At 41.0% G+C, this 25,666-nt stretch overlaps 1 protein-coding gene across 1 annotated transcript; it reads left to right on the forward strand.

Moving 5' to 3' along the window:
* The first annotated feature begins 2,623 nt into the window (after positions 1-2,623).
* LOC123815554 (serine palmitoyltransferase 1-like) lies at positions 2,624-20,195 on the forward strand. Its single transcript, XM_045833850.1, has 6 exons — positions 2,624-2,641; positions 2,766-2,873; positions 5,603-5,697; positions 15,659-15,752; positions 16,276-16,348; positions 20,038-20,195. The coding sequence occupies exons 1-6, from the start codon at positions 2,624-2,626 to the stop codon at positions 20,193-20,195; spliced, it is 546 nt and encodes a 181-aa protein (XP_045689806.1).
* Positions 20,196-25,666: the final 5,471 nt, after the last annotated feature.

Consider the following 25,666-nt stretch of genomic DNA (forward strand, 5'->3'; position numbering starts at 1 on the left):
TAATAAAAGCCATATGTGTGAGACCTACAGCCAACATCATATTCAATGGGCAAAAACTAAAATTTTTTCCACTAAGATGAGGAACAAGACAAGGCAGTGCACTTTCATCAGTTCTATTCAACATAGTATTGGAAATTTTAGGCAAAGCAATTAGAAAAGAAAAGGAAATAAACAGTATCAAAATCAGAAAGTGGGAAACAGGACTGTTGTTGTTTGCAGGTGACATGATAGTGTACCTAGAAAATCTTATAGACTCTGTCAAAAAACTGCTTGACCTAATCAACGAATTAGGCAAAACTGCAGAATACAAAGTCAATATCCAGAAATCAAAGGCATTTTTGTATACCAACAATGAAACAGTAGAAGTAGAAATCAAGAAAAAAAATCCCATTCGATATAGCAAAAAGAAAAATAAATTACCTAGGAATAAACCTAACCAAGGAGGTAAAAGACCTGTACTCAGAAATCTACACAACACTGAAGAAAGAAATCAAGGGAGACAGAAACAAATGGAAATATATACTGTGTTCATGGATTGAAAGAATTAATATCATCAAAAATGTCCATACTACCCAAAGCAATTTACAGATTCAATGCAATAATTATTAAAGTGCCAGTGGCTTATTTCACAAACATAGAACAAACACTTCAAAAATTTATATGGAATTATAAACGACCCTGAATAGCTGCTGCAATTTTGAGAAAGAAAAGCAAAGTAGGAGGGATCACAATACCTGATACCAAACTGTATTATAAGGCCATAGTAATCAAAACAGCCTGGCACTGGCATAAAAACAGGCACATAGACCAACAGAACAGAATAGAGAGCCCAGAAATAAACCCAAGTCTCTATGTTCAATTAATATTCAACAAAGTGAGGAAGCAGCAACATAAAATGGAGTGAAAACAGCCTCTTCAACAAATGGTTTTGTGAGAGCTGGACAGCTACATGTAAAAAAATGAAACTTGAGCACCAAATTACACCATACACAAAAATAAATTCCAGGTGGATAAAAGATTTAAATATAAGTCATGACATCATTAAAGTCCTAGAGGAGAACACAGGCAGGAAAATCTCAGATATTTAATGCAGCAACATTTTTACTGATATGTCCCCTAGAGCACAGGACATAAAGGAAAGAATAAACAACTCGGACCTCATCAAAATAAAAAGCTTCTGCACAGGTAAAGAAAACAGTATTAAAATAAAAAGAAAAACAACTGTATGGGCAAAAATTTGCCAATGATACCTCAGACAAGGGTTTAATCTCCAAAAAATATAAAGAACACACAAGACTCCCCTGTAAGAAGACAAGCAACTGAATTAAAAAATAGGCAAAGGACTTGAACAGAGAATTCTCCAAGGAGGACATTCAGAGGATCCAGAGACAGATGAAAAGATGCTCAGTATTGCTAGCTATCAGAGAGATGCAAATTAAAACCACAATGAGATACCACTTCACACCAGTCAGAATGGCCATCATAAACAAATCAACAAACAGCAAGTGTTAGAGAGGTTATGGAGAAAAAGGATCCCTAGTGCACTGTTGGTGGGATTGCAGACTGGTACAACCACTATGGAAAACAGTATGAAAATTGTCTCAGAAAACTCAAAATGGATCTGCCTTTTGACCCAGCAATTCCACTGCTAGGATTATATCCTAAGAACCCTGAAACACCAATCCAAAAGAACATATGCCCCGCAATGTTCATAGCAGCACAATTTACAATAGCCAAATTCTGGAAGCAACCTAGGTGCCCATCAGTAAATGAGTGGATCAAAAAGCAATGATACATACACAAAGGAATTCTATGCAGCAGAAAGAAAGAAGGAGCTCCTAACCTTTGTGACAGCATGGATATAACTGGAAAGCGTTATGCTAAGTGAAATAAGCCAAGTGATGAAAGACAAATATCATTTGATCTCACCTTTAACAGGAATCTAATCAACAAAACAAAGAAACAAGCAAAATATAACCAAAGACACTAAAATTGAGAACAGGCTGACAGTAATCAGAGGGGAGAGGGGAAGGAATTTCAGGGGAAGGGTGGGAAGGTTTTGAAGGAACTAGTGTAAAGGGCACATGGGCAATAACAAGGGGGGATGGAGATGGGTGGTGGGTGGGGAGGGCGGGGTGGTGGGCTGGGATGAAGGTAAATGGCAGAAAACTGTACTGGAAAAACAATTAAAATGTAAAAAAGTAAAAAATAAAAACAGACCTCCTGTCCCTTTCAGTATTTATAATGTCTTTTTCCTCAGCCATTTTAGAGGAAGGATTTTAAAAGGCTTACTAGAAAAACACAGAAAATGTGTAAGACATGCAAAACTCTAAGAATTATGGAAACTGGTTTCCAAATAAATTTCTTAACTCATCCATGGTAGATGGGGTTATAGAAGGCTTGTGAAGCTGTGAAGTCTTTGTTCTGGTCATCTCCCAGCAGTAAAAGTTTAATTTACCAATAGGATCTCATAGTTGATTTTGTTTGACATGTTGGGATTTTGTATGAGATGTCATTTTAAAGATTTTTTTATCTAAAGATGTTTTAAATCTGCGATATTAGAGACTTTTAACGTGTAGAGGAAATTGCATACTGTCAGAAATGGGAAAAGGAATCAGGAGAAATGAAAGGAGCTTTGAAAGTAAATTATAAGAAGTAATAGGTTAACAGCAATTGGAAACAGTATTGACATGTGCACTAAATTTCACATGCAGGTTTTAGAAGTGTTTATTTCACTTTCTGTTTTGTTTTCAACTTGCTCTTAGGCTCCCGCTTACCATCTTATCTTGGAAGGAATTCTGATACTCTGGATAATCAGACTTCTTTTCTCTAAAACTTACAAACTGCAAGAACGATCTGATCTTACAGTCAAGGTAAGAAATTGAAGCCCAGTGTTATTTGGTGTGTGATGATAGTTGCTCCATCTTCAAAAAACCACTTGTAGTGGTTTTCTGGAAACCAACTATATGCTCAAATGTTTTCTGGAATGTAAGGAGATCAAGGGGAATGAAACACAGTGTAGGAAGAATATGGGAAAGCCAGGATGAAGTACCTACCCAGAGGAGTTCCGTGCCACAATTTCTCTGCTTTGCTAGGGGCAAACTGCAGTCTCACAAGTAGGTGATAAAAGAGCAGCATGGGCAACTACTGGATTTCCAATGTCCAAGTGCAAGATTTTATGAGTTGCTTGAGAAAACCCCACTCTTTCTGAAGTTTGAGTGAGTTTTTCCTATAGTAAGACTCCTTCCTAGCCCACAGCCCCCACCTCCCCATCCCAAGCCAGGTGAACCTTAGGAATTAGAAGTGCCCAGGGCATCGATGGCACTGCCCACTGCCACCCAATTAGTGTGCAGGACGATGTAGGGGCACTTAGTGACCACCTCAGTGGGAGAGAGGAAGAACAATTTTGACTGCAGCATAGTTTCTGTCACTCAGGTTGTTGTGCCAGGTACTTAGGGAGGCAGGGATTGTGAGACATGTTTTCCTGCAAAAATCTCTAAAATGTTGGTTCACAGGGCAGTATTGGGTACAGCAGAAAGATGAAGCAGTGGGCTTTTCTTTACTTTCTGGAGCATTCACAGAAGGAAATGCAAGTGGAATCACCACAGCCTTATACGATTGCTTCCCTGGTTTCTCTTCTGCTGCTGCTGTCCTGATCATTAATGTTAATCATGAAACCGTCAGGCGCTGTCTCCTAGAGACCATGCAGTGTGTGGTTCTGAGGGCAGAAAATTTTGGCAACCCGGGTAAAGCAGAAGAAAAAGGCATCTCATTGCATGATTTCTTATAACCTTTAGCATGCTGGTGCATATTTGACCTCTGTTTGGAGGAATGCCCTAAACTTGACCACAGTTCTCTCCCTCTCCCCCTGCTCCTTTTAACGAATACTTTATGGAATTATCTTGCCACGGAACAAATACTATTTCTGTAACACTGTAGTAAGGCTGAGCCTTCCAAGTCAGAAAATCCTGCCTATACTTTTCCCTTGGTGTTTAGGAATTTTTTGAGGATAATTGTGTGACCATGACACAAATTAGTCCAAATATTCTTAGTTTTCGTTTAAGCATATCAGTCCACGCATATATACATTTTCAAAAGAGTGCTATGTAAACCTACTTTAGAGTGATCCTCTGAAAGGACACTTTGCTAGAACAGGAGTTAGTAATCACTGATACCTTACCCTGACCGCAGTGGAAGAAAAAAGGAACTGTGAGTGTTGTGAGTGGGAAGTGCCCTTCTGTTAGATAGGTCTACAGAAGCTCCTCAACAGGAGGGCATCCTGAGTGCATTCTAACATGTGTCTTCACGGTAGCAGTGCCCAGTGTGCATTTACTCCATGTACTCCAGGCTTGTTCAGGCTGCTGTCCTCTTCCATGAGGTCATTGGCAGAAACACATGAGAAATTTAGTGGTTGATTTATTCGGCCAGCGTTTTTGAGTGCCTGAAAATCAGGTGACTGTGCCGTTGGTCCTGTTCTGGAGTTGCCCATCAGGAGAAGAATGCACAAAAGCATTTATCAGAAGTATGAGGATAGATTCCAATGTCTCTGGTTATATTTTGCTTGCTTGTTTGTTTTGTTGATTAGGTTCCACTTAGGGGTGAGGTCACAGTGTATTTGTAATTAAGAACAAACTGACAGTGACCAGAGGGGAGGTGGGAGGGGATAATGGGGGGAAAGGGGGAGAGGGTTTTCAGGAACCATCTATAAAGGACACATAGACAAAACCAAAGAGGGGTAAGATCAAGGGTGGGAAGTGGGGATGGCTAGGGTTGGGGAGAGCGGGGGCAGTAAAATGGAGACAACAGTATTGGAACAACAATAAAAAAAGGTAAAAAATAAAAAAGCATGAGACTAGAACTCTTAAGAGACGATCTGTTTGCGAGGCAAGAATTACTGTGGCCATCATGTTAATTTAGGTGCCTCAACTCATCCTGTACCTCCAGACTGCATTTCCAAAATTACCTGTTTTTCTGATACGAGATGGGATAAGAAAGTCAAAATAGTCAATATAGTTATAACAGATAAAAGGAATAAATTAGCTTTTTATGAGAACTTCCAAGCCAAATCCCATTGTAGGAATCGTGAGAAGTTTTTTTTTCCTGTATCTCAGCTACACCTGAATTTCTGTGATGGCTTGTAGAAATAGTGCTTTGTGACCTGGTTGATCCCTTCTCATAGTGGTCACCTCCATAAGCACTTCCGGTGTGGCTTCCTGTATTGTCTTGGAATAGAGGCTGAGCTGACTTACCAGAAATCATGCTTCTCACCTTTGTATTGTAGACTTTCTTTTTGTTTTACAATTTATAAGGTGTGCTTCATACTTCTCACAGTGAAAAAAATTCTGACCTAGCAATAAAATTTTCTTAACTTTTCCAGTCACCCGAAAGACTACATGGAAAAGAGCCTTTAGCCTGTGGTAAGAGGTGAGGAGGGTAAGTGCCCAAAACTCAGAAGTGATTCTGTTTCATTTCTAGCCACAACTACACCTGTTTCTCACAGTGTGTTCATTATGACTGTTCCACTACAACAGTTTAGATGCTGCTGGAGTCACGGTCCAGTGACTAGCATTGTGCTGTGTTGTAACACCTTTTCTCCCGTAGGGAAAAAGAAGAATTGATTGAAGAGTGGCAACCAGAACCTCTTGTTCCTCCTATATCAAAAGACCATCCTGCTCTCAACTACAACATCGTTTCAGGGTAAATCACTTTGCTGCTCAAAGGACTTGTACTCAGTTTCCTGTGGTTAAATTGCCCAAGTGAACAGTGGTTTCATGGTGTTCCTTTTTTACCTGAAATATAAGCTTTAGATATTTCTGCAGGTCAGAAACTGTCTGCTTTAGTTTCCAGTATAAAAATTTCTTTTAGGAATTGTGTGGGCATTTTAAAAAACGATTTTATTTATTTATTTTTTGGAGAGAAGAGAAGGGAGAGAGAAGGAGAGGGAAAGACACATCAGGGCGTGGTTGCCTCTCGTGCACCCCCCACTGGGGATGCCTGTCGTCATGAAAATATTTAGTATTTTGTTTAAAATCATGATGCAGGGAATGCTCCTGATTGTGTCCTTCTGCTTTGCTGTAGGAGAGGCTTGTATTCTTCACTTCCGTGGATTCTTTGATCTTACAAAAATTTTGCATGTTCTGAAATCAGACTTAACCAACCATTAATCTTGTGGAAGAAATCCTTCCCTACCCCAAAGGTCTGATTTGCCTGTTTTCCATGTGATGGTCAGTTGTCCCAGCATTATTAGCTGAATGGTTCATTTTTTTACCTATTGATTAGAAATTCCCCTTCCTTTGTGTACCAAGAACCCTTATAAAAGGTCTGCTTCTCTCTTTGTTTCTGTTCTTTAGGTGCCCTTGTCTCTCCCTGTTCCTGGAACCTCACTCTTGTAAATGACACAGCTTGAGAATAGGCCTTGACAAGAGTGAGCCCTTCTGCTCTTGAGAATAGTCTAGACTTAGTCTTGACTCTGTTCTTCACTGTGAGTTTAGGTTCAGTTGATCAAATAGGACCAAAAAGTGGGTTTAGGTTTGTGACTAGCAGTGCATTGAATTTATAGATTGATTTGGAGAGAATTGGAATCTCGCCAGTAATGAATCTCATCACCCTGTACCTGGGTTGTCACCTGTATACTTAGGTCGTTTATGTCACACAGTGAAGTTACATGACTTTCTTCATAAAGACTTGGCTGCTTATCTTTTTTGTTTCTACTTTCATTTTGAAATAATTGTGGATTCACACGCAGTTGTAAGAAATAATACAGAGATCCTTCTTAAGTTTCCCCCAGGGATAATGTTTTGCACAACCATAGTACAATATCACAACCAGGAAACTGAGGTCATATCTTCTAACGGACTCGTCCCTAGGTTCCAGAGTTCTACTTTCTGTCATGAGAAGCAACCTTTCCTTCTGTTCCTGTGTTATTTCACTGGTCGGGGCACCTCCCGTGCAGTGTTGAATAAGAGAGGTAACAAGGACCTCGGTGTCCCTGGCAGTTTATAAGAGATAACCTGTATCAAGTTATGGGTCTGCCATTCTCTTCTTGGTTTGCAAAGGGAACGTTTTGGTTTTCTAATCAGAATATTAAAATTTACCAAATTTGTTTCTGTGTCTATTGAAATACTCATGGCTTTTCTCCTCCAATCAGTTACCATGTTAAATTACACTGATTGGTTTTTTAAATTGGTTATGCCTATTCATAAATTCTTATTAGAGAAACTGCAGTTCCCGGAGCCTCCCATCCTCACCTCAGATTCCCACTCTCTGGAAGTAATTCCTTTCTGTTTCTTGCGCTCTTCCCCCCCGCCCCCCTGCTATTTGCTTCTGGTTTTCTAAGGAACTCGCTTATGCTGTTACTTCCTGAATTTTTTTTTCTTTCCCAGCTGTAATTACACTCATTAGCGGTAGGACAGAAAGATTGGCTGTCTGAAAACACATGCACACTTGCTGTCCCCAGGGCCATAGTAGCCCCTCTCGTGCCTTAGTGTGGACTAGAAAAGCCCCTTTTCCTCTGGCAAACACAGCAGCCTGCTGTGGACCTTGGCTGCACAACCACCTGCAGCCACCCTGTTCATCCCTTCTCCCAACAGAGTTCTGTGTTTGCATCATGTGTTCTTAGATTATTCCATGCTTACATTTTTATGGCTGCATTAATATCATTCATTGGTTAAGGTTGGCATTTATTTTTTCAATATGCAGAATATTTTAATTACATTGTCTTTCTTGTTGTCATTTCTGTTTGTCCACTTGTTTGCTTGATTTTACGTATTAGCCTACTTCATCCCATTGTCTTCCTCCAGAGTTATTTCTTGGGTCCATTTTCATTTTTTCTTCCTGGAACCGCTGTCTTCTTGCTCCAGTCCTGACTGGGTGCTACATAGAGCTGCTGCCCAGGGTGGCCCTGGGATCTCAACCTCTGCTTTAGCTCAGGAGTCCCTTTGTCTCTTTCCTGTGTTGGCAGTGTCCTCTGTCTGAGTTTACTCCTGTGTATGAGTAGAGTAAAGGTGGACTCCTGAGGAAGGCTATGGAAGGAAAAATTTTTGAAGCCTTATACATCTTAAAATTGCTTTTCATTTAACCTTTTACACTAGAGTGATTGCTTTATCTGTTTTTATCACTCTCTTAGACACGCTGTAAATGCCTGGTGAACTTACACACGTTTTTTCCCAATATGCAAAATAGTTTCATTGTAATCAACAGCATAATGTAAATAGTGTGCAAAAAAACCACAAACAAATGATGTTTTGTTGATATTGATAAACTTAGAGTTACTCTTCAATTTATGAAGTACCTCTTTACATTCAATACTGAGTTAACACAAGAATAAGTGAATTTACTTAACTTGGATGGATCTTTTCCCTTTAAATAACAGCCTTGTGGAAATATAACCCATATACCATAATAGTGACCCTGTTAAGGCACCCAGTTAAGTAGCTTTTTAGTATATTCACAGAGCTGTGCAACCATTGCCACCGTCCAATTCCAGAATACTTTCATCAACCCCAAAAGAAACCACACACCCATTAGCAGTCACTCTCCCTTTCCCCCCCTCCCCAGCCCCTGGCAGCTTTCATTTACTTCCTCTGTGGATTTGCCTGTTTTGGATGTTTCGTATAAAAGGAGTCATATCTGTAGTACTTGGCCTTTTGTGTCTGCCTTCTTTCCCTTAGCCTAATATTTTCAAGGGCCATTCATGTTGGACCCTGTGTCCCACATGTGTCAGTATTTCATTCATCCTGGTGGATGAATGATACTCCACTCTGTGGGTAGATCACTTACTGATTGCACATTTATCAGCTGATGGACGTTTGTGTTGTTTCCACTTGGGAGTACATGAAAAAGGAAAAAATACATTGGCATATATATCACTCCTATGAATATTTGTGTTCACATTATTGTGCGGACACGTTTTCATTTCTCTTGGAAATTTACCTAAGAGTAGTGGAATTGTGAGTCATACAGTAACTCACTTTGAGGAATCACCAAACTGTTTTCCTAACTGCCTGAATCATTTTACATCCTACAGGCAATGAATGAGAACTCTAATATCTCCATGTCCTGGCCAGCACTTTTCAATTATAGCCATCCTAGTAAGTGGGAAGTGGCATCTCATTGTGGTTTTGATTTCACTTCCCAAATGGCTAGTGAATTGAGCATCTTTTTATGCACTTATTGGCCACTTGTATATCTTCTTTGGTGAACAGTCAGTACTTAAGGATTTTGCCTATTTTTTAATTTGGTTATTTGTCTTTTAATTGAGTGGTAAGATTTCTTTATATATTTTGGATAGTAGGCCCTTGTCAAATATATGACTTGTAAATATTTTCTCCCATCATGTGAGTTTTTGTATCTTTTTTTCTCCCTGTGTACTTTGAGACACAAATGTTTTAAGTGTATTTAAGATGTAAAAATTTTTTTGTTGCTGATTGATTTGAGAGAGAAAAGAGGAAAGGGAGAGACTCATCAATTTGTTGTTCCACTTATTTTGCATTCATTGGTTGATTCTTGTATGTGCCCTGTGACCGGGTTTTGGACCTGCAACTTTCACGTGTCGGGATGATGCTCTAACCTACTGAGCAACCTGGTCAGGGCCACATCTTTTTAATTTTAATGAAGTCCAATTTATCTATTTTTATGCTTGTTGCTGTGCTTTTGTATTATATCTAAACATCTTTGCCCCATCCAAGATTATGAAGATTTACTCTTTTGTTTTCTTTTAAGAGTATATCGTTTTTGCTCTCAAATTTAACTCTGATTCACTTTAATTTTTATAATGCTGTGAAGCGTAATAATGAAGATTCATCTTCATTCTTTTACATCGGTATACCCAGTCCAGCACCATTTGTTGAAAGGACTATGCTTTCCCTGTTGAATTGTCTTGGCTCTCTGTTGAAAATCTATTTTTAAGAATGAGTCACTGAAATGGTCATTGGAAGCCCTGTGTAAATGGGCTGGACTTCCTGACTGGTCGTGGCATCAGTAGAAAAGCACCTGTCCATTTGTTTGAGGGGACCCCCCAACTCAGTATTTTCTGCTTTTCTTCTCTTGATTTTGAGTTTTACCTAAAAGAAATCCTTCAGTATGTTGGGTAGCGTTTCCAGCCTTTGGGAATAAACCTGGTTCCCAGCCTTTGGGAGCTGAGTTGGAGGACAGACAAGGGCTCAGTGTCCCGATTTTATTATGCAGATTTATACTTGATTTCTGTTTCCAGAGTGGCACAGGACCCATCACTGGCCCTTAGGACTTTCAGGTTACATCCAGCCTTTCCAGAGTGCATCTCCCACCTTTCTGCAGGGCCGGAGGGGATCTGAGGAAGTGACTCCTGTTGAAGATTTTGAAGTCATCCCCTTGAGCCCACGCTGCCTGCTCCCTACTGTCACAGGGAGCTTTGCCCCCAACCTGAGAGCATTTTCTGGTTTGCTGCTGGGCTTTTCCCTGCCAGCCTACATTCAGCTTTCTCGCTGATCTCTTTGCCTTACCAAATACAGCTTCTTCATTTACTTTCCAGTTTCCAACTTTTTGCTACTGTCATCTCCTTCTGTGTCCTGCTTCTGATCAAGTTAGACATTTTCGACTTTGTAGGCCTTGTTGTGAGAGCTATCAGAAGGGACCAGAGGTTGAAGTGGGGTTTTGTTGTTGTTGTTGTTTTTAATTTTATTTCATTCTCTTGTTTACCAGGATTCACTGGTAGGTTTTTCTATTTTCTATGTAAATAATCCTTACATTCCTAGAAGAAACCCTGCTTAAGCATGACTATTTGGTTTTTATACATTGCGAGATTTATTTTGCTAATATTCGGGAGTTTAACATCTGTGTCCAAAGCTGAATTTAGTCTCTTCTTTTTACTTTCTGTGCTGGTCCAGTTTTGGTAACAAAGATATATTAATCAGTCTTACCATTTTCTTAGCAACAGTGTGTATTTCCTGTGGTATTCCATCGAGCATAGATTTTTCATCCTGAATTCATTGCCTTCAATGAGTTTGTAAAGCTAATCAGTTTTCCTTCTTAAGGTTTGCTTACCAATATTTAGTCATTGTCCATTTCTTCTGTTTTCAAATGTACTGACGTGAGTAATTTATAGGTTTATCCTGGGAATGCATTGATAGAATACATGCATAAAACTTTATTATACAGATGGATATAATGATACATCTGTGGAGTTTGTGTCTCCTTTGCGAGCATCAGTTGTGTCTCCTTCTTTCTCACGCAGATTCTCCAGAGGCTTGACTTCTGGTTTAGTTGATTTTCTGGTTTATTTTGTACATTTTGAGGCTTTGGAGACACAGGCATTAACCCTCCTCTGCTCAGCTTCACTCTTGTCAGCACCCACATGAGGCAGCGCTCATTTGCTTTGTTCTTTGTTTTCTTCGCCCCTGGTGCCTGCATCCACTCTCGTCCCCCCCTGTAGTATTTCCTTATGTTTTCCATCATCATTTTGCATGTTATATATTTTTATGTTATTAAAATGATATATTTCATTTTTATATTGTATGATCGAAACCACATGATTTTAATGTTTTATGAATGGATATTTTTAATTTTGTGCTTTAGACTGCATTCTGATTTTTACAAGATTTTTACTCAACACATTTTTGTCAACAAATATTGGAGCACCTACTATGTTTAAGGGATGTGCTGAGTACATTGACTTTTATAGCAATAAATAAAAATCTTAGTTTTCTTGGGGGCAGACAGACAGACTATGAAATAAATATAACATTAGCTGGTGTTGGGTGGTATGAGGAAATATCGAGCAGGGCGTACAGAGGGGTGGGAGTGCTAGATGGACTTCTTGTCATTTCTTCTCACTGCTGCCTATTTTCTTATATATAGCCACTAAGTTTTACCTAGCTATTTTCCTCCAGATGGAAAATGCCATCTTGAGGAGAAAGATGCTATAACTACTCCCGCAGTTAATAGCCCCTTGCACACCTGTTTGAGTCCTGCTGGGTTCGTATAGCCAGCAATGGAGTAATATATGGCCATCTGATTTTCCTGTGGGATTTTTCTTCATCATGATTGCCCTGTGGATGCCCCCCCTGAGTTTGCTTATTGGGGCTCCAGTCCCCTCACTGCCTGGGTTGGTTACATTGTTTTATTTTGCGCTTCTCTGATTATGTGAGCCTGTGAACATTATTTCATCTCCTTATTAGTCATTGGGGTTTTGCCTTTCTGCGAATGCCTCTTCATGTCTTTTTATATCCTTCTCTTGTCACCAACTTGTCAATTAATTAGCAAGAAACCCTCAAACCGTGCAGATTCTGATCCTTGCTCAGTCTTTGATGTAACACTTGAATGCATTTATTCTCCCATGTACTTTTTTCCCCTCTGTTGTAAGATCTCTGAATTGGAGGTGAACCTTACAGCTGCTGTAAATCATTGTCAGCCAGGGGGCATGGTGGTTGGTGGTTTTCCTCACCTGTGTACCAGTGAACTTGGTCACAACTAGGTTCACTGCCAGCACTTCAGCTGAGTTATGTGCCCTGCTGGTGAGGAAATCAGCTGATGGCAGGAGACATGGCCAAACCACTCTGAGCAGATGAACAGAGGCTGCTGTGACTGAGGATTTGAACATCCCTTTGTCAGACTTCTGTTGCCTTGGGATGATGCCAGCCTGTTTTGTAGAAAACGTGGCTCAAATGGCAAAAGATGAAACTAGGAGTTTAGTCCAATAGGAAAGTTCCAGCATTAAAACGTAGAGAATGGGTGACACCACCTTGTCAGGTAATCTCGGAGCTGGTAGGGGAACGTCCTGCTGAGCCAGGCCTGGGTGTTAGGTGGCAGGGAGCAGAACGTTGTGTGATTGTCCATGGTGTCTGTGACTTAGCAGAGGAGAGCACAGCGTTGGAACTTGGGTTAGAAGTGTCTTGGCTGATTTAATTGCTTATAAGTACAAAAAATTATAACAAAAACCTCTCTCTAAGAGTGCCCAGTGGATCTTTTCATTCAATATAATCTATGAAATTCTGGATGACAAGAAAACATCGTGACCTGACCTTTTAGTCGATAGTGTTTTCTTCCTTAATGGTAGGTAATAATACAGTTGGTGCTTTCTTAGATTTCGTGAGATACAATACAATAAATCTCTCTGTTACCCATCTGTTTACTATGTCTTTGGTGTTCTCATTAAGCCAAAATTCTTAATTTTGACATGATCAGATTCATTCATCTTGGCCTTGTGGTTTGTGTGTTTTCAGAGTTGTTTAAGAGAACATTTCCTACTCCCAAGGTCACAAAAACATTTTTCCTACATTTTGTTTTATTGCCTTACCAAAATAACCTTTTGGTTTGTGACATGTCTGGAATTTACCTTTGTTCGTGGTTATACAACTTTATTTTTCTCCATTGAGAAATATAGGTGTTTGTGGGACAGATGTTATTATCTGCCAGTTCCTTGTGTATATAAACCATTCTCTTGAGTTCTAGATTCTCTCTTTGGTCTAGTTGTCTATTCTCACAGCAGCACCAAACGATATTAATGGGGGTCGGTAATGTTTGTTTCTTTCTGGGTAAAGCACCATTCTTTCTAAGGTCACATAGCCTTTTGGGAAGCTTTATTCATCCATGTCATTTCTGGCTGTCACTAGTGAGGTGGTTCTTTTGGTTGGGAAGGGTTTTACAATATTTTTGCTCTTTCCCATTCTCTGAGGCCTGATTGTGGAGGTGTCTTTTTAGTTTGGTTTTATTTGCTTGTGTGAGGTGACCTTGAAGGGTGTTATGCTCCAGGCTGTGTCGGGTACATACCCACGTGGAACACAGGTCTGAGCCTTCCATTTCTCACTGGAAACTGTTTTCCTTCTTTGTCCCAAGTGCTGGGCAAAAATCAGATCCCGGCATCCCTGTGTCGTGCTGCCTCTTGACTGTGGTCAGGGACTTCTGGCTGTGTGTATTCACAATAGTTTGATTTCTCTGTGTGTTGCGGTTTTTGGTGAATGGCCTCCACTTGCTCAGCAGCAACCATTACTACAGGTTTGTCTATGTAGGTGTTTTGTTTCCTTTTTTGAAAAAAAGATTTTATTATTTATTTTTAGAGAGAGGAGAAGGGAAGGACAAAGAGAGGGAGAGAAACATCAATTTGTGATTGCCTCTCACGCACCCCTTACGGGGGGGACCTGGCCCGCAACCCAGGCCTGTGCCCTGACTGGGAATTGAACCGGCGACCCTTTGGTTGGTTCGCAGCCCGTGCTCAATCCACTGAGCTATACCAGCTGGGGCAGGATGCTAGCAGGGGCAGGATGCTAGCAGGGGCAGGTGTTTTGTTTCTTATCTTTTTGTGAGTGCCAGAACCTCCACACCAGAGAGGACTGGGGAAACTTTAAGAAGCCCTGAGAAGGATGAATCACAGTGTGTGAAAAGAGAAGAGATGAAGCCATAGGGGAGAAGGAAGAAAATATTTAGAGAGCCTCTCTTTGGGCCAAGCCCATTTATAATGGAAATTACCTTGAGAAAAAGTTCTCTCCCCACTTTATAGATGAGGAAACTGAGGCTCACAAAGCTCAGGTAACTTACACAAGTTTCTGAAGTCATCAGTAGCCTCAGTGCCAATGGGGTGTCTGACTGATTCTACAACCCATGTTCCTTTCACCAAGTCATCTTGCCTTTTGTGAATTTGTATCTGCTTTTCTGACTTTACTTGAGCTTGCCATTCATTTCCTTCTCTGGTTTTCCAGCATCTTTTTTTTTTTTCCTCATAGAAAATCAGTTCTTTTTAAACATACCGATGAGAGCAGTTCCTCAGTCTTTTCTGGCCACAGTGCATTTTTGAGAGCAGCCCAGCTTTACAACCAGTGCAAATGTGTAACTGGAATAAGTTGCGGGCGCAGTCCTTTTCCTTGCGCTGGGCTGTGCTTTCTGATAAGCGCAGTCCATCCTATTCTTCTGGTTGCCTTTAGTTAAAATAGCCTGGCTGTGTCAGAATCAACTGGTCTTACCACGCTGTCATTGCTCGTCACCCATAGCTTGGCCCTGTATTTCTGAAGTGTGGCCACAGCTAGTGTTCATCAGCCAAGGACGTGGGCTGTCTGTTGGGACACCACCTGCTGTGCCAGGCATACTCGGGTGCATGCGCCTGTGGAGTTGGCCACTCTATTTCCTGTAAAAAAGTTTTTTGGGGGTGCAGGGAGGAATTTCTGGTGAATGGTATTTCAGCATTAACTTTAGCAATTGAGTACATGTCCCACTTACTCTTTTATTGGCTCCCTACAGATAACATTTCTTTTTTAAACCACAACACGGTAAGATTGTAACTTGCTCTGCCTATTCCTGCCTTTGATCTTGGTCTTTTTGTATTTTCTCCATAGTTATCTTATCCCAGAATTTTTCTGAGGTACTTTATTTAGCTATTCTTTCTTAAGTGAATTTTAAAATCAAAACCAAGATTTTCCCTCTACCCATTTTGGAATTCTAGCCCACTTCTTAATTTAAGTGTACAGGGTAGCCTATTAGGAATACAATGACTGGCTGAGTATTTGATTTTTAATATGCCCATGTCTGATTTTACTTTTAAAAAATAAGAAGTAAAAGTTAGGAGACTAGTATGCAAATAGGGCAGAATAACCACACTTCCATGTCCTGTCTGCTGCCAGGGGCTAATGTGATAGCATGTATGCTGACACATAAATGTCAGCTGAAGTAAACCATTCTCGTTTGTTTTCCCCAGCCCTCCAAGTCACAAAATTGTGGTGAATGGAAAAGAATGCATCAACTTTGCCTCATTTAATTTTCTTGGTTTGTTGGATAACCCTAGGGTCAAGGTAAGTAGTACCTATGCTGAAGTGGAAAGATAGTATGACTGACTTAAGAAACTGGGCATAAAATCAAAGACAAATGCAGAACATGAGAAAGGGCTCTGCTAGTGTCTGCCAGTACTCCTTTCTGGAAGAGCTGTGACCTGGATTTCCACAAAGGGTGGCAGGAATGTCTGCTGTGGCTTGGTGGTGTAGGAGCCAGACCTGGTGACCATCAGAGATGTGTGTGGGAAATGGCTTCATCTCCTATTGGGATTGTTGGCCAGTAAATATTTTTAAGAACAGACTTATGTCCACAAATGCCAAAAAGTGTAAAAGCATTACCTTAACCAGGATTTGATAATTGAGTTAGTAGAACATCTCCATGTTTTAAGTTATATCTCTAAATCTCTATGTCAGTCTTTTCTTTATATCCTGTTGTTAGGATGTCATGGTTCCAAGAAAGGAAAGAAAATGGAGGGAGGAGTTACATGGGTTAAAGAATAAGAATTGCCAGCTTGTAACTCCTACTTTCTTTTCTTCCTGAAAGGCAGCAGCTTTGGCATCTCTAAAGAAGTATGGTGTGGGGACTTACGGACCTAGAGGATTTTATGGCACATTTGGTATGTTTCAGTTGCGTTTCTCAGGCTATACTGCTTTCAAGAATTGAGATGCCATTTGACTTCCAAATTCCTTGGAAATGATATCCTTAATTAGTTGTAGCATTAAACTGGTGCTATTGCTTACCCTACTTTCTAGAGCATTGTGTGTTTGGAACGTGTGATGGGGCATTGGATGTCATTTGCGGAGAATGACATCCGTAGTTACATTATCTGTGTAGAGGTCTTAGCTCAAAGTCTGAGCTGCTGTTCCACATCCCCCTAGAGGCAGTGATGTGAGGAGACAGTTTGTGTCTGTGGGATGTGACAGTTGTAAAGGGAAGGGTCCTGTGCGGGTTGGTCTCCTCTTCCAAGTTGTGCAAGAACCAGGATATCCTGTTTGTTTCTCCAGTGTGGAGAGCACCGTCCTTGTCTGCGTGCATCCAGGTGGCAAATTTAGGGGAGTGCAGGGGAGAAGTACACTTTTAGGCAGGCAAGTAGTGCTGCATATCACTTTGTCCACATTTCCTTGGTGAGACAATAACCCAGCTCCTGCCTCGCTGCAAAGGGGACAAGGAAGTAGCTCTAGCTGGATAGCTAGCACATTACAGGGAGAAAGGCAAGAACAGGTGGGGGCATGATAGTCTCTGTAGCTCTTTACCTTCTAGAATGAAGATGAAGGGTCATTGTTTTGAGTGTGGGTGACTCTGGGAAAGGCTAACTAAATATTAGGATGCCTATGTGTGATTTCAAACACCATGAACTCCCTAACTGAGACTTTTCAAAGACAACCGTGACATTTTCTGGTTGTGTTTATTGAATGTATATTGGTGTTTTTTTCTTCTGAAAATTTTGAAACTGTTAAATGGTTGTTCCACTGAATATATTCCCGGAAATAACATTCTGGCTTACAAGATGTCCGAGTGTGGGGAAAGTAAAGCTGGGGAAGTCTCTTCTGCCTTCATTCCCACTTCTGGGTCTTTGTGTGGTTTTATTTTTTCTTTCTTTGTTTCTCCCCCCCTCCCCTTTCATTTAAGACGTTTTTATTTAACAAAGCATCTTTATTCCTTAGCATGTTTAGCACTTAAATTTTTTATATTGGAAACAGGTGACAAGGGTTAGTGTTTAAGAATCCTACAGCTGGAAAGAATTTTAAAAATCTTGTACTCCAGCATCCCAACTATTCATAAGGTGAATAGAAAGACCAGAGAGTTTATGTGACGTCCTCACAGTCACACAGCTCATTAACTTCAACCCTAAAACTAGAAACCTAGTGTGCTGACTTGTGGTCTTATTTTTTTTTATTGAATAATTCTTTCCTTAAATATGTTTTTAATTTTTCATCAATAGTTGTCATACTAATATCATACTAGTTTTAGGTTTACAACATTGGTTTGTATAATTTAGGATCACTCTGTTAAGTGTAGTGCTCATCTGACTCCATACATACTTATTATAATATTATTGACTGTATTCCCTATTCTGTACTTTACGTCCCTGTGACTTACTTTATAACTGCCCATTTATAGTTCCTAATCCCTCCACCTTTTTCACCCATCTCCCCCAAACCCCCTCCCATCTGGCAACCATCAATTTGTTCTCTATATCTATGAGTTTTGTTTTACTTGCTCATTTACGTTGTTTCATTTTGCTTTGTTTTTACATTTCCCATATAAGTGAAATATGATACTTACTTTTCTTTATCTTAGTTACTTCACTTTAGCTTTATGTACTCTTAAGTCCATTCAGGCTGTGCAAATGGCAAGATTCATTCTTTTTTATGATTAAGTCATATTCTATTGCATGTATGTACCACTTCTTCTTTAGCCACTTGTCTATTGATGGGCACTGAGGCTGCCTCCATATCTTGGCTATTGTAAGTAATGCTGCGAAGGACATTGAGATGTATATGTCTTTGAATCTGTGTTTTCAGTTTCTTTGGATACATACCCAGAAGAAGAATTATTGGGTCCTTCTCTGTCTTTTGCGATAGCCTTTGTATTAAGGTCTTTTTTTTCTGGTCCTGTCTGGTGTGAATCAGTTGGTTTGAGAGTCGTCTCACACACTGAAATGTCACAATTTCGATTCCCGGTTACTGCAAATACCTAGGTTGCGGGTTCAGTCCCCAGTCTCGCACTTACAGAAGGCAACTGATGGATGTTTCTCTCACACATTGATGTTTCTCTCTCTCCCTCCTTCCCTCTCTCTATAAATACATCCTTGGGTGAGGACTGAAAAAAAAATAAAATAAATCTGTTTTTGTCTGGTACAAGCATTGAGCGCCCAACTTTTTGTTCACATATTCAGTTGCATTAAATATGTTTTTCCATTCCTTTATATTCAATCTGTGTGTCTTTCAATCTGAAGTTGGTCTCTTGTAGACATCATATGTAAACATCTTTTTTAGGTCCATTCAGTCATCCTAAGTCATTTGATTGGTGCATTTAATCCATTTACATTCAAAGTAATTATAGATGTGTATGAATTATTGCCATTTTGTTATCTTTTTCCTTTTTCCTCTTGTTCTTCTTACTTATTACTTCTTCCTCTTCCTTCCACCTTTCCCTTCTTCTTTGTTTTCTCCTTCCTTCTTCTCCTCCTCCTTCACCTTTTCCTCTTCTCCTCTTTTTCTTCTTATTTCATTAACATTTCTTATAATAATGGTGTGGTGGTTTTAACTCCTTTAGCTTATTATTATTATTTTTTTTTGTCTGGGGAGCTCTTTATCTGTCCTTTGATTCTAAAAGAGATCCCTGCTCGGCAGAGTAATCTTGGCCATGGGTTTTTGCTTTTCATCGCTTTGAATATTTCGTGTCAGTCCCTTCAGCCTGCATAGTTTCCATGGAGACATCAGTGGCAGTCTTATGGGAGCTTGCTTTGTAGGTAACTAAGTGCTTTTCTCTTGCTGCTTTTAAGATTCTCTCTTTGGCATTTTAATTATGCTATGTCTTAGCATGGGCTTCTTTGGGTTCATCTTGTTTGGCATTCTGTATTTCCTGGACTTGTATGTCTGTCTCCTTCACCAGGTTAGAGAAGTTTTCCATCATTATTTCTTCAAATTGGTTTCCAATCTCTTGTTGTCTCTCTTCTTCTTCTCATACTCCCATGATGTGAATGTTGGTATGCTTGATGCTGTCCTAGAAGCCCTTTAAACTATCCTCATTTTTTTGATGGGGGGGGGATTCTTTCTTCTTTCTGCTGTTTTGACTGTGCGTTTTGTGCTACTTTCTCCTACTAATTGCCCATTTGCTCCTCTGCTCCATCTAATCTCCTGTTGATTTTCTCTTACGTGTTCTTCATTTCAGTTATTGTGGTCTTCATTTCTGATGGGTGGTTTTTTATGTTTTCTCCCTCCATTTCTATGGTTTCTGTCTTTTTGTTAAAGTTCTCACTGAGTTCATTGAGCATCTTTAATAACTGTTGTTTTGAACTCTGCATCTGGTAAGTTGTCTCCATTGTGTTTAGTTCTTATTCTGGAATTCTGTTCTGTTCTTTTATTTGGTTCATGTTTCTTTGTCACCTCATTTTGCCTGCCTTTCTGTGTCTGTTTCTATGTGCCTTGGTCTTGGTAGTGGCATTATGTAGTAGGTGTCCTGTGGGGCTCAGTGGTGCTATCTTCTCAGTGGTAACCTGAACCAGATGCTCCTGGTTTGTCTCTTGTATAGGATCTGTGTGACCTCCTGTTGTAGTTGAGCTTTGATTTTTGTTATCAGGTCAGCTGGAAGGATTGACCCTCAGGCTGATTGCCTGTGAGGAACGGCTTGACTCCAGTGAAGGAGCTATTTTGCAAGGGCTGACCCAACACCGCAGGATTTGCGTTGGCAGGGCTCTTGTGCCTGTCGCGTCTGCCCTTTATGCATGCTGCTTGTGATGGTGGGGGGCAGTGCCACGGTGTGGTCTGAAGCGGGCCACCTGGTGTGTTGGTTATGGAGCCTCTTGGAAAGCACTCTGGTGTATGGCAAGGTCAGTCATTGCTTGTGCCCTGCTGTTGGCCACCAGACTAAAGCTACAAACTGATCTGCAGATGGTTGCCACTAGTGCTGGGCTTGGAGGCAGCTGGAAGAGTCTAAACTTCTAAACGAGGCTGGCTGCAGTTTACGCCTGACTTAGAGCTGCTTAGTGAGAGGTATGGGAGTCACTGAGCCCAGATGCTGCTTGTTAGGCATTTGTAAACCCTTGAGAGATTTTCGGAAAGTCCCTAGCATGAGCCAAGACCTGCCATTTGTATGGAAGGGCCACTAAAAGCAACTGGGGTGGACAGCAAATTTGGTGGGGTGGGATCTCAGGGAATTATGGTGTTAACCAGGCAATGGAGCCTCGGATATGGTACCCGCTGGCTCTGTGGGGAGAGGGTTCAGCAAAGGAACAATGGCCTCTGCCAGCACTTGTGCATGGGAAAAAGCTTCCCCTCCTTCCCTCACCCAAAGCCAGACAATTCAATTCCCCCTTGGTGCTGTTTGAGCTGGAGCTCAGAGAGAGTCCATCAGAGTAAGTCCATGCTCTGGCTCTTGAAGAGGAATGCCTGAGACTCCAGAAGCCCTTTATCTCAGCCACAGTCTTCACTGGTTTTCACAGCCAGAAGTTATGGGGACTTCTCTTCCCAGCACTGGAACCTTGAGATGGGTAGCCTGGTGTTGGGCTGGGACCTTGCACTCCCCAGTGTGGATCTCTGCAGCCGAGATATCCGTCCTCATTTTTACCCGCCACAGAAGGGTATGGGACCGGCTTGTTTTGGTCTCTGCCTCTCCTGCCATTCTCAACATGGCTTCTTATGTGTTGGGAACCGCCCTGACTGGTATCAGAAGCTGAAACCCCCACCTAGGCTAAGGCTAAGGGAACACCCTTGGAACCCTAAGCCAGCAAGGAGACAAAAGCTTATCTCCCTGGCAGGAATGCTGCTTCTGCTGCTTTATTCATAACTGAACCCCAAAAAGCTTGGTCGGTTAGCCAAAGATAGGCAAGATTCCCCAAGGAGGGAATGACCTAAGACAGGCACGATCACTTTGGGAGCCCCCCCAAAAGAAGGACTTGGGGGGCTGCAGCAAAAGGGGGTGATGGACCCTCACTCCTCAGCTTTGAAAAAGCCTGGGTTCTCATCGTCTGGGAGAAAAATCTCCTTATCTCTTGGTTACCTTAGTTCCCTTGCTCCACCTAAGCCTGAAACAATGACAGGGTGGTGCAGCTCTGTGCTGAAAAGGGTGGATTCCCTGGGTGATCAGGCCTAAGAAAGAATATGTAAATTACTGTGAAACCTTCTTTGTTTAGAATGCTCTCAGTTGAATGAGAGGGGTCCAAGTAGGAAGTTATGTTCCTCAAAGTCTTACAGCTCTTTGACCCCGACTCAAAATAGACCAGCAGGGTTCCTTGTTTTCTATGGTTCCTTACTTCCCCCTAATGAGTACTGTACTTTACCTGAATTATTATGCAAAATGAGCCCAATAAAAGCAGGTATGGACTGTAAATCGGTGCGCTCCCCACTAGAGGGGTTGGCCATTTCATCCCTACTTCCCCACAGAAACTAGTTTGTCTCTGTGCATGTTATTTCTCGCGTGTTTTCGTCGAGCCATCCGTAGAGTTCCGTGATCACTGCTGGCCGGTGACCCACGCAACACTTCTGTATATTTCATAGTTAGAGAACTTCTGTTCAGCTGGTCTTCAGGCAGTTGTCAACAATGGTTGTTCTGCAGTGTAGTTGTATTTTTGATGTGGTAGTGGGAGGAGGTTTATCTACTCTGCCATCTTGACCAGTGCTGACTTCAGTGTTAATGGCAGGTTCAAACAGTTAAATGAGCTCCAGTCAGACTCCCTCCTTGTTCTAAGCCTACTGTAAACATGGGTTGTTTGCATGGTTCTGATCAGTTGAGTTGGGAATGATATCCTTTGTAAGTATGAGAAAACTGGAAAGGCATTTTTCGTGGGGTTGATTGTTGTAATCTGATCAACAAGACTTTCTTTCTATGAGCTACCTATTGATGTAGAGCAGTTGCTTTCCTAAAAGCTTCACTGTCTAGTGGATTTTATTTGCATGTGTGCCCTTGGCCCCTGCTTGGGAGTTAAACTGAGGTGCTAACTCAACTCAGGAAAAACAAATGTTTTAAGCCTTCAAGACCAGCTTTCCCAAAGCTATAGAAATATATTGTTATAACAACCCAGTCACCTTGCCATTTGGATCATCTAAAATTTAATGTGCATAGTAGGATGTTATATGCTTCTAAACAGGGGGTCTTTAGATGAATGGCCTTTAAATTAATTCTCTTGACTGAATAATTCAGCTCATGTATACACTTCAGTAGGTTTCTGGACAGAGAGAGTGACAAGTCTTCCCTTTCCCATTGCCATCCCACCTCCCCCCCAAAGACAGCTTCTATCAGTAGTTCCTTGTCACTTCTTCCAGAGACTGTTTTTTAGCATTCATAAACCACTTCCACATGTATATATTTTCCCCCATTTTTGCAAAAATGGTAGCATACCACACACATGGTCTTTACCTTGTTGTTGGAGTGAGTGTTTTAAATTGGATTTGATTTTCCAGGTGTTTGTGAATGTGCCACCTGAGGCAGTGTGAGCGTACTTAACACACTGTGTATCAACTCCTCTGTCACAGAATCATCTTTATCCTTAAGTGTAGCTGAAGCTTCAAACAGACTGTGTCATCTTGTGGAGGAGCTTCATTCCACAGAACTCTCCCAGCTGCCACAGATGACAATAAGTCTACCAAGGCATGATCTGCTTGGGAGGAAAGGCTGACCAGTCTCTCAGAGGAGAAAGGTGTCAAGCCTCTCTCTCACTGAGCTTTTATTTGGTTTAGTTTGCATAGGGATGCATATCAAAGAGAGGAGGTATGGCTTCCAGATAACATTTCTGGGATGACGTGGGTCCTTTGGGTCAGGGTCTGGTAGACGGGGTGATGCCAGTCAACTGTAAAACCTTGGGAAACAAACTCATTTCATGCTTGGACACTAACATTTAAACTGAATACATTCTTAGCCAAAGCAGGTTTCACAGGATTTAATGCATTCTTTCTTAGGCCTGATTGCCTAAGAAACCACTGAGGACCACCAGTTCTGACACAGGGCTGCACCCCCCTTTGGCATTGTTTCAGGCTTGAATCAGGCAAGGGAAGCAAGGCAGCCAAGAGATTTGGAGACTTTTTACAGACAGAATGAGGACTCAGGGTATGATAAAGCTGAGGGGTGAGCATCTTTTGTTCCTCCTCCATAATCCCCTAAGTCCTCCCCTGATGGCCCCTTCATGACTGTACCTGTCTTAGGTTGTTCCTTTCTTGAGGAGTCTTACCCATCATTGACTATCCAGCCATCCTCCAGGGGCCAAGCAGGGTGAATGAAGTAAAGGCAGCAGGGGCTCTCTTGCAGGGAAGATAAGTTTTGTCTCCTTAGTGGCTTATGGTCCCAAGGTCCCCTAGCTGTGGGGCCTTTTCGCCTGCTGGTGGCGTTACAGCTCCTGAAACCAGGCAGGATGGTTCCCAACATCATCTGGCATAAGATTCTTATTAATTTACAGTGGTTTTTGTGACAAGACACTAAACCCATAGCTTGGAGTAATAAGTAATATTTTTTAGTAAACGTGATTTGTTCCTTAATAGGTGCCCATTTTTGCTTGTCATCTTTTCTTTTTTCTTTAGATGCCCATTTGCTATATTTCTCCCTTTTTTGTTTTCCAACAGGGTATTTTCTATGTGTCTTCTGTTTTAGCAATAATCACTTAAATTATTGTAGCTGTGTTAAATTATCTTGAAATTTCAGTGTTAGATAAGATCAGAGAAGCTACTTGAGGTCAGGAAGGGTAAGTTTTAAAAGTCTAAAAACCCTATACAGTTAACTTACCCTGGATATTTAGGGTACATTTTCCTTTTTTCCCTGATTAGTAAAGCAAATTTGGCAACCTCTTTCCTTTTCTTTGTAGTTGCTTGTGTATTTGTGAGGTCTGGGGATCTCTTTTCCTGGATCCCCAAAATGTTGCCTTTAATTTTGTCTTTTCTTTTTTCCTAAAAGTCTCACATTCAATTTTCAGAGATGAAATATTCTTTTAGCTCTTTTATCAGCCTTATAAATGTGAATTACTTATTCAAACATTCTCTTTTATTTCACAGTAACTATTAGATGATATTAGGTAATTAATACAGGAAAACAAAATTAAACAACAGTTGAATCAAAATTCTTCTAGCTTCTTAGGCTAAATGTTCTCCTGTCTCCTGAAGGCCTGGCTGGTAGAACTAACTGTTCTTATGATAGTCTTCTAACGATGGCATAATGAGAAGTTTCTCTTCCCTTTCCTTTTATTGTTTTAATGTGTGATTTGGAACCCAGCAAGTGGTTTTATCATTCATTCCTTCTTGGAAGCCCTTCTTTTATGTAGATCCAACTTTCTGATCTTTATCACTAGGGCCCTGTTTCATGTTTGTGTTATAAAAATGCTATAAGCTTGAAATATTTTTAGTGTTCTTGTTAGTCTCTCCTCTTCACTTTGGGCCTTTCCCAAGCATTCCTCAGAGAGAGTCTGTGTCTTGCATTTCTTTGGACTGTGACCCACACTTATGGTAGTAGACCATAAATTTTGATGTGATGGTAAATTGTGGGAGAGGGATAGCATTCTCTAATCTCTCAGGAAGTCTTAATATTTAGTGAGCATCAGGGCTGTGGCCTTCACAAGTGTTTCTGACTCTCCTCCAGGGATATGCTTCTCTCAGATCTTCATACTCCTTTCCCTGGCTGCAGCATTGCCAACATAGTTCCTTGAAGCCCTATTCTCTGTTGATATATACGTTCTCCCCGCTCACCCTCTTACATAAGAAACCAAGGATGTAGGGGTCTTATTCTCTTAGCTGGAATAAGTTTTTAGAATTGCACTCTGACCCAGTTCTTTTTCCTAGAGAGTAACCTTCTGTCATTAGAAAGCTCTCGATATGTTTCAAAATGGTTCATGTCTGCCAATTGCCCCTCCCCCAATCCCTCCAGCCACTAGGGTACCTTTCTTCATCCTCACATGAGAACCTTCAGTGGTTCCTGGAGGGAAAGCTTATAAGTCTGCAGTTCCTAGGATGTCCCCACTCAACTAGTCACATGCAGCCTCCAGCAATTTGTCAAAATTACTGTTTAAGTCTTCTTACCGTTCTATGGCTTCTATGACAGGTAAGCATATCTCAGTTGCTATATGTCCTGTATGGCTCTGGATGTGCCTGTCTCTCCAAATTTCACAGTAACAGCCTTGCAACCTTAGTTCTATGATGAGTCCAAGAAAAGCTGTTGATGTCCAATTTGTCCTGACCTATCTTATTATAAGTATAGGAGTGATGACTTCTGGAAGACTCTTCCCTTCATCTTA

This window comes from Phyllostomus hastatus, unplaced genomic scaffold (genome assembly GCF_019186645.2).
Source record: "Phyllostomus hastatus isolate PE091 unplaced genomic scaffold, TTU_PhHast_1.1 phas_contig_195, whole genome shotgun sequence".
Classification (NCBI taxonomy): Eukaryota; Metazoa; Chordata; class Mammalia; order Chiroptera; family Phyllostomidae; genus Phyllostomus; species Phyllostomus hastatus.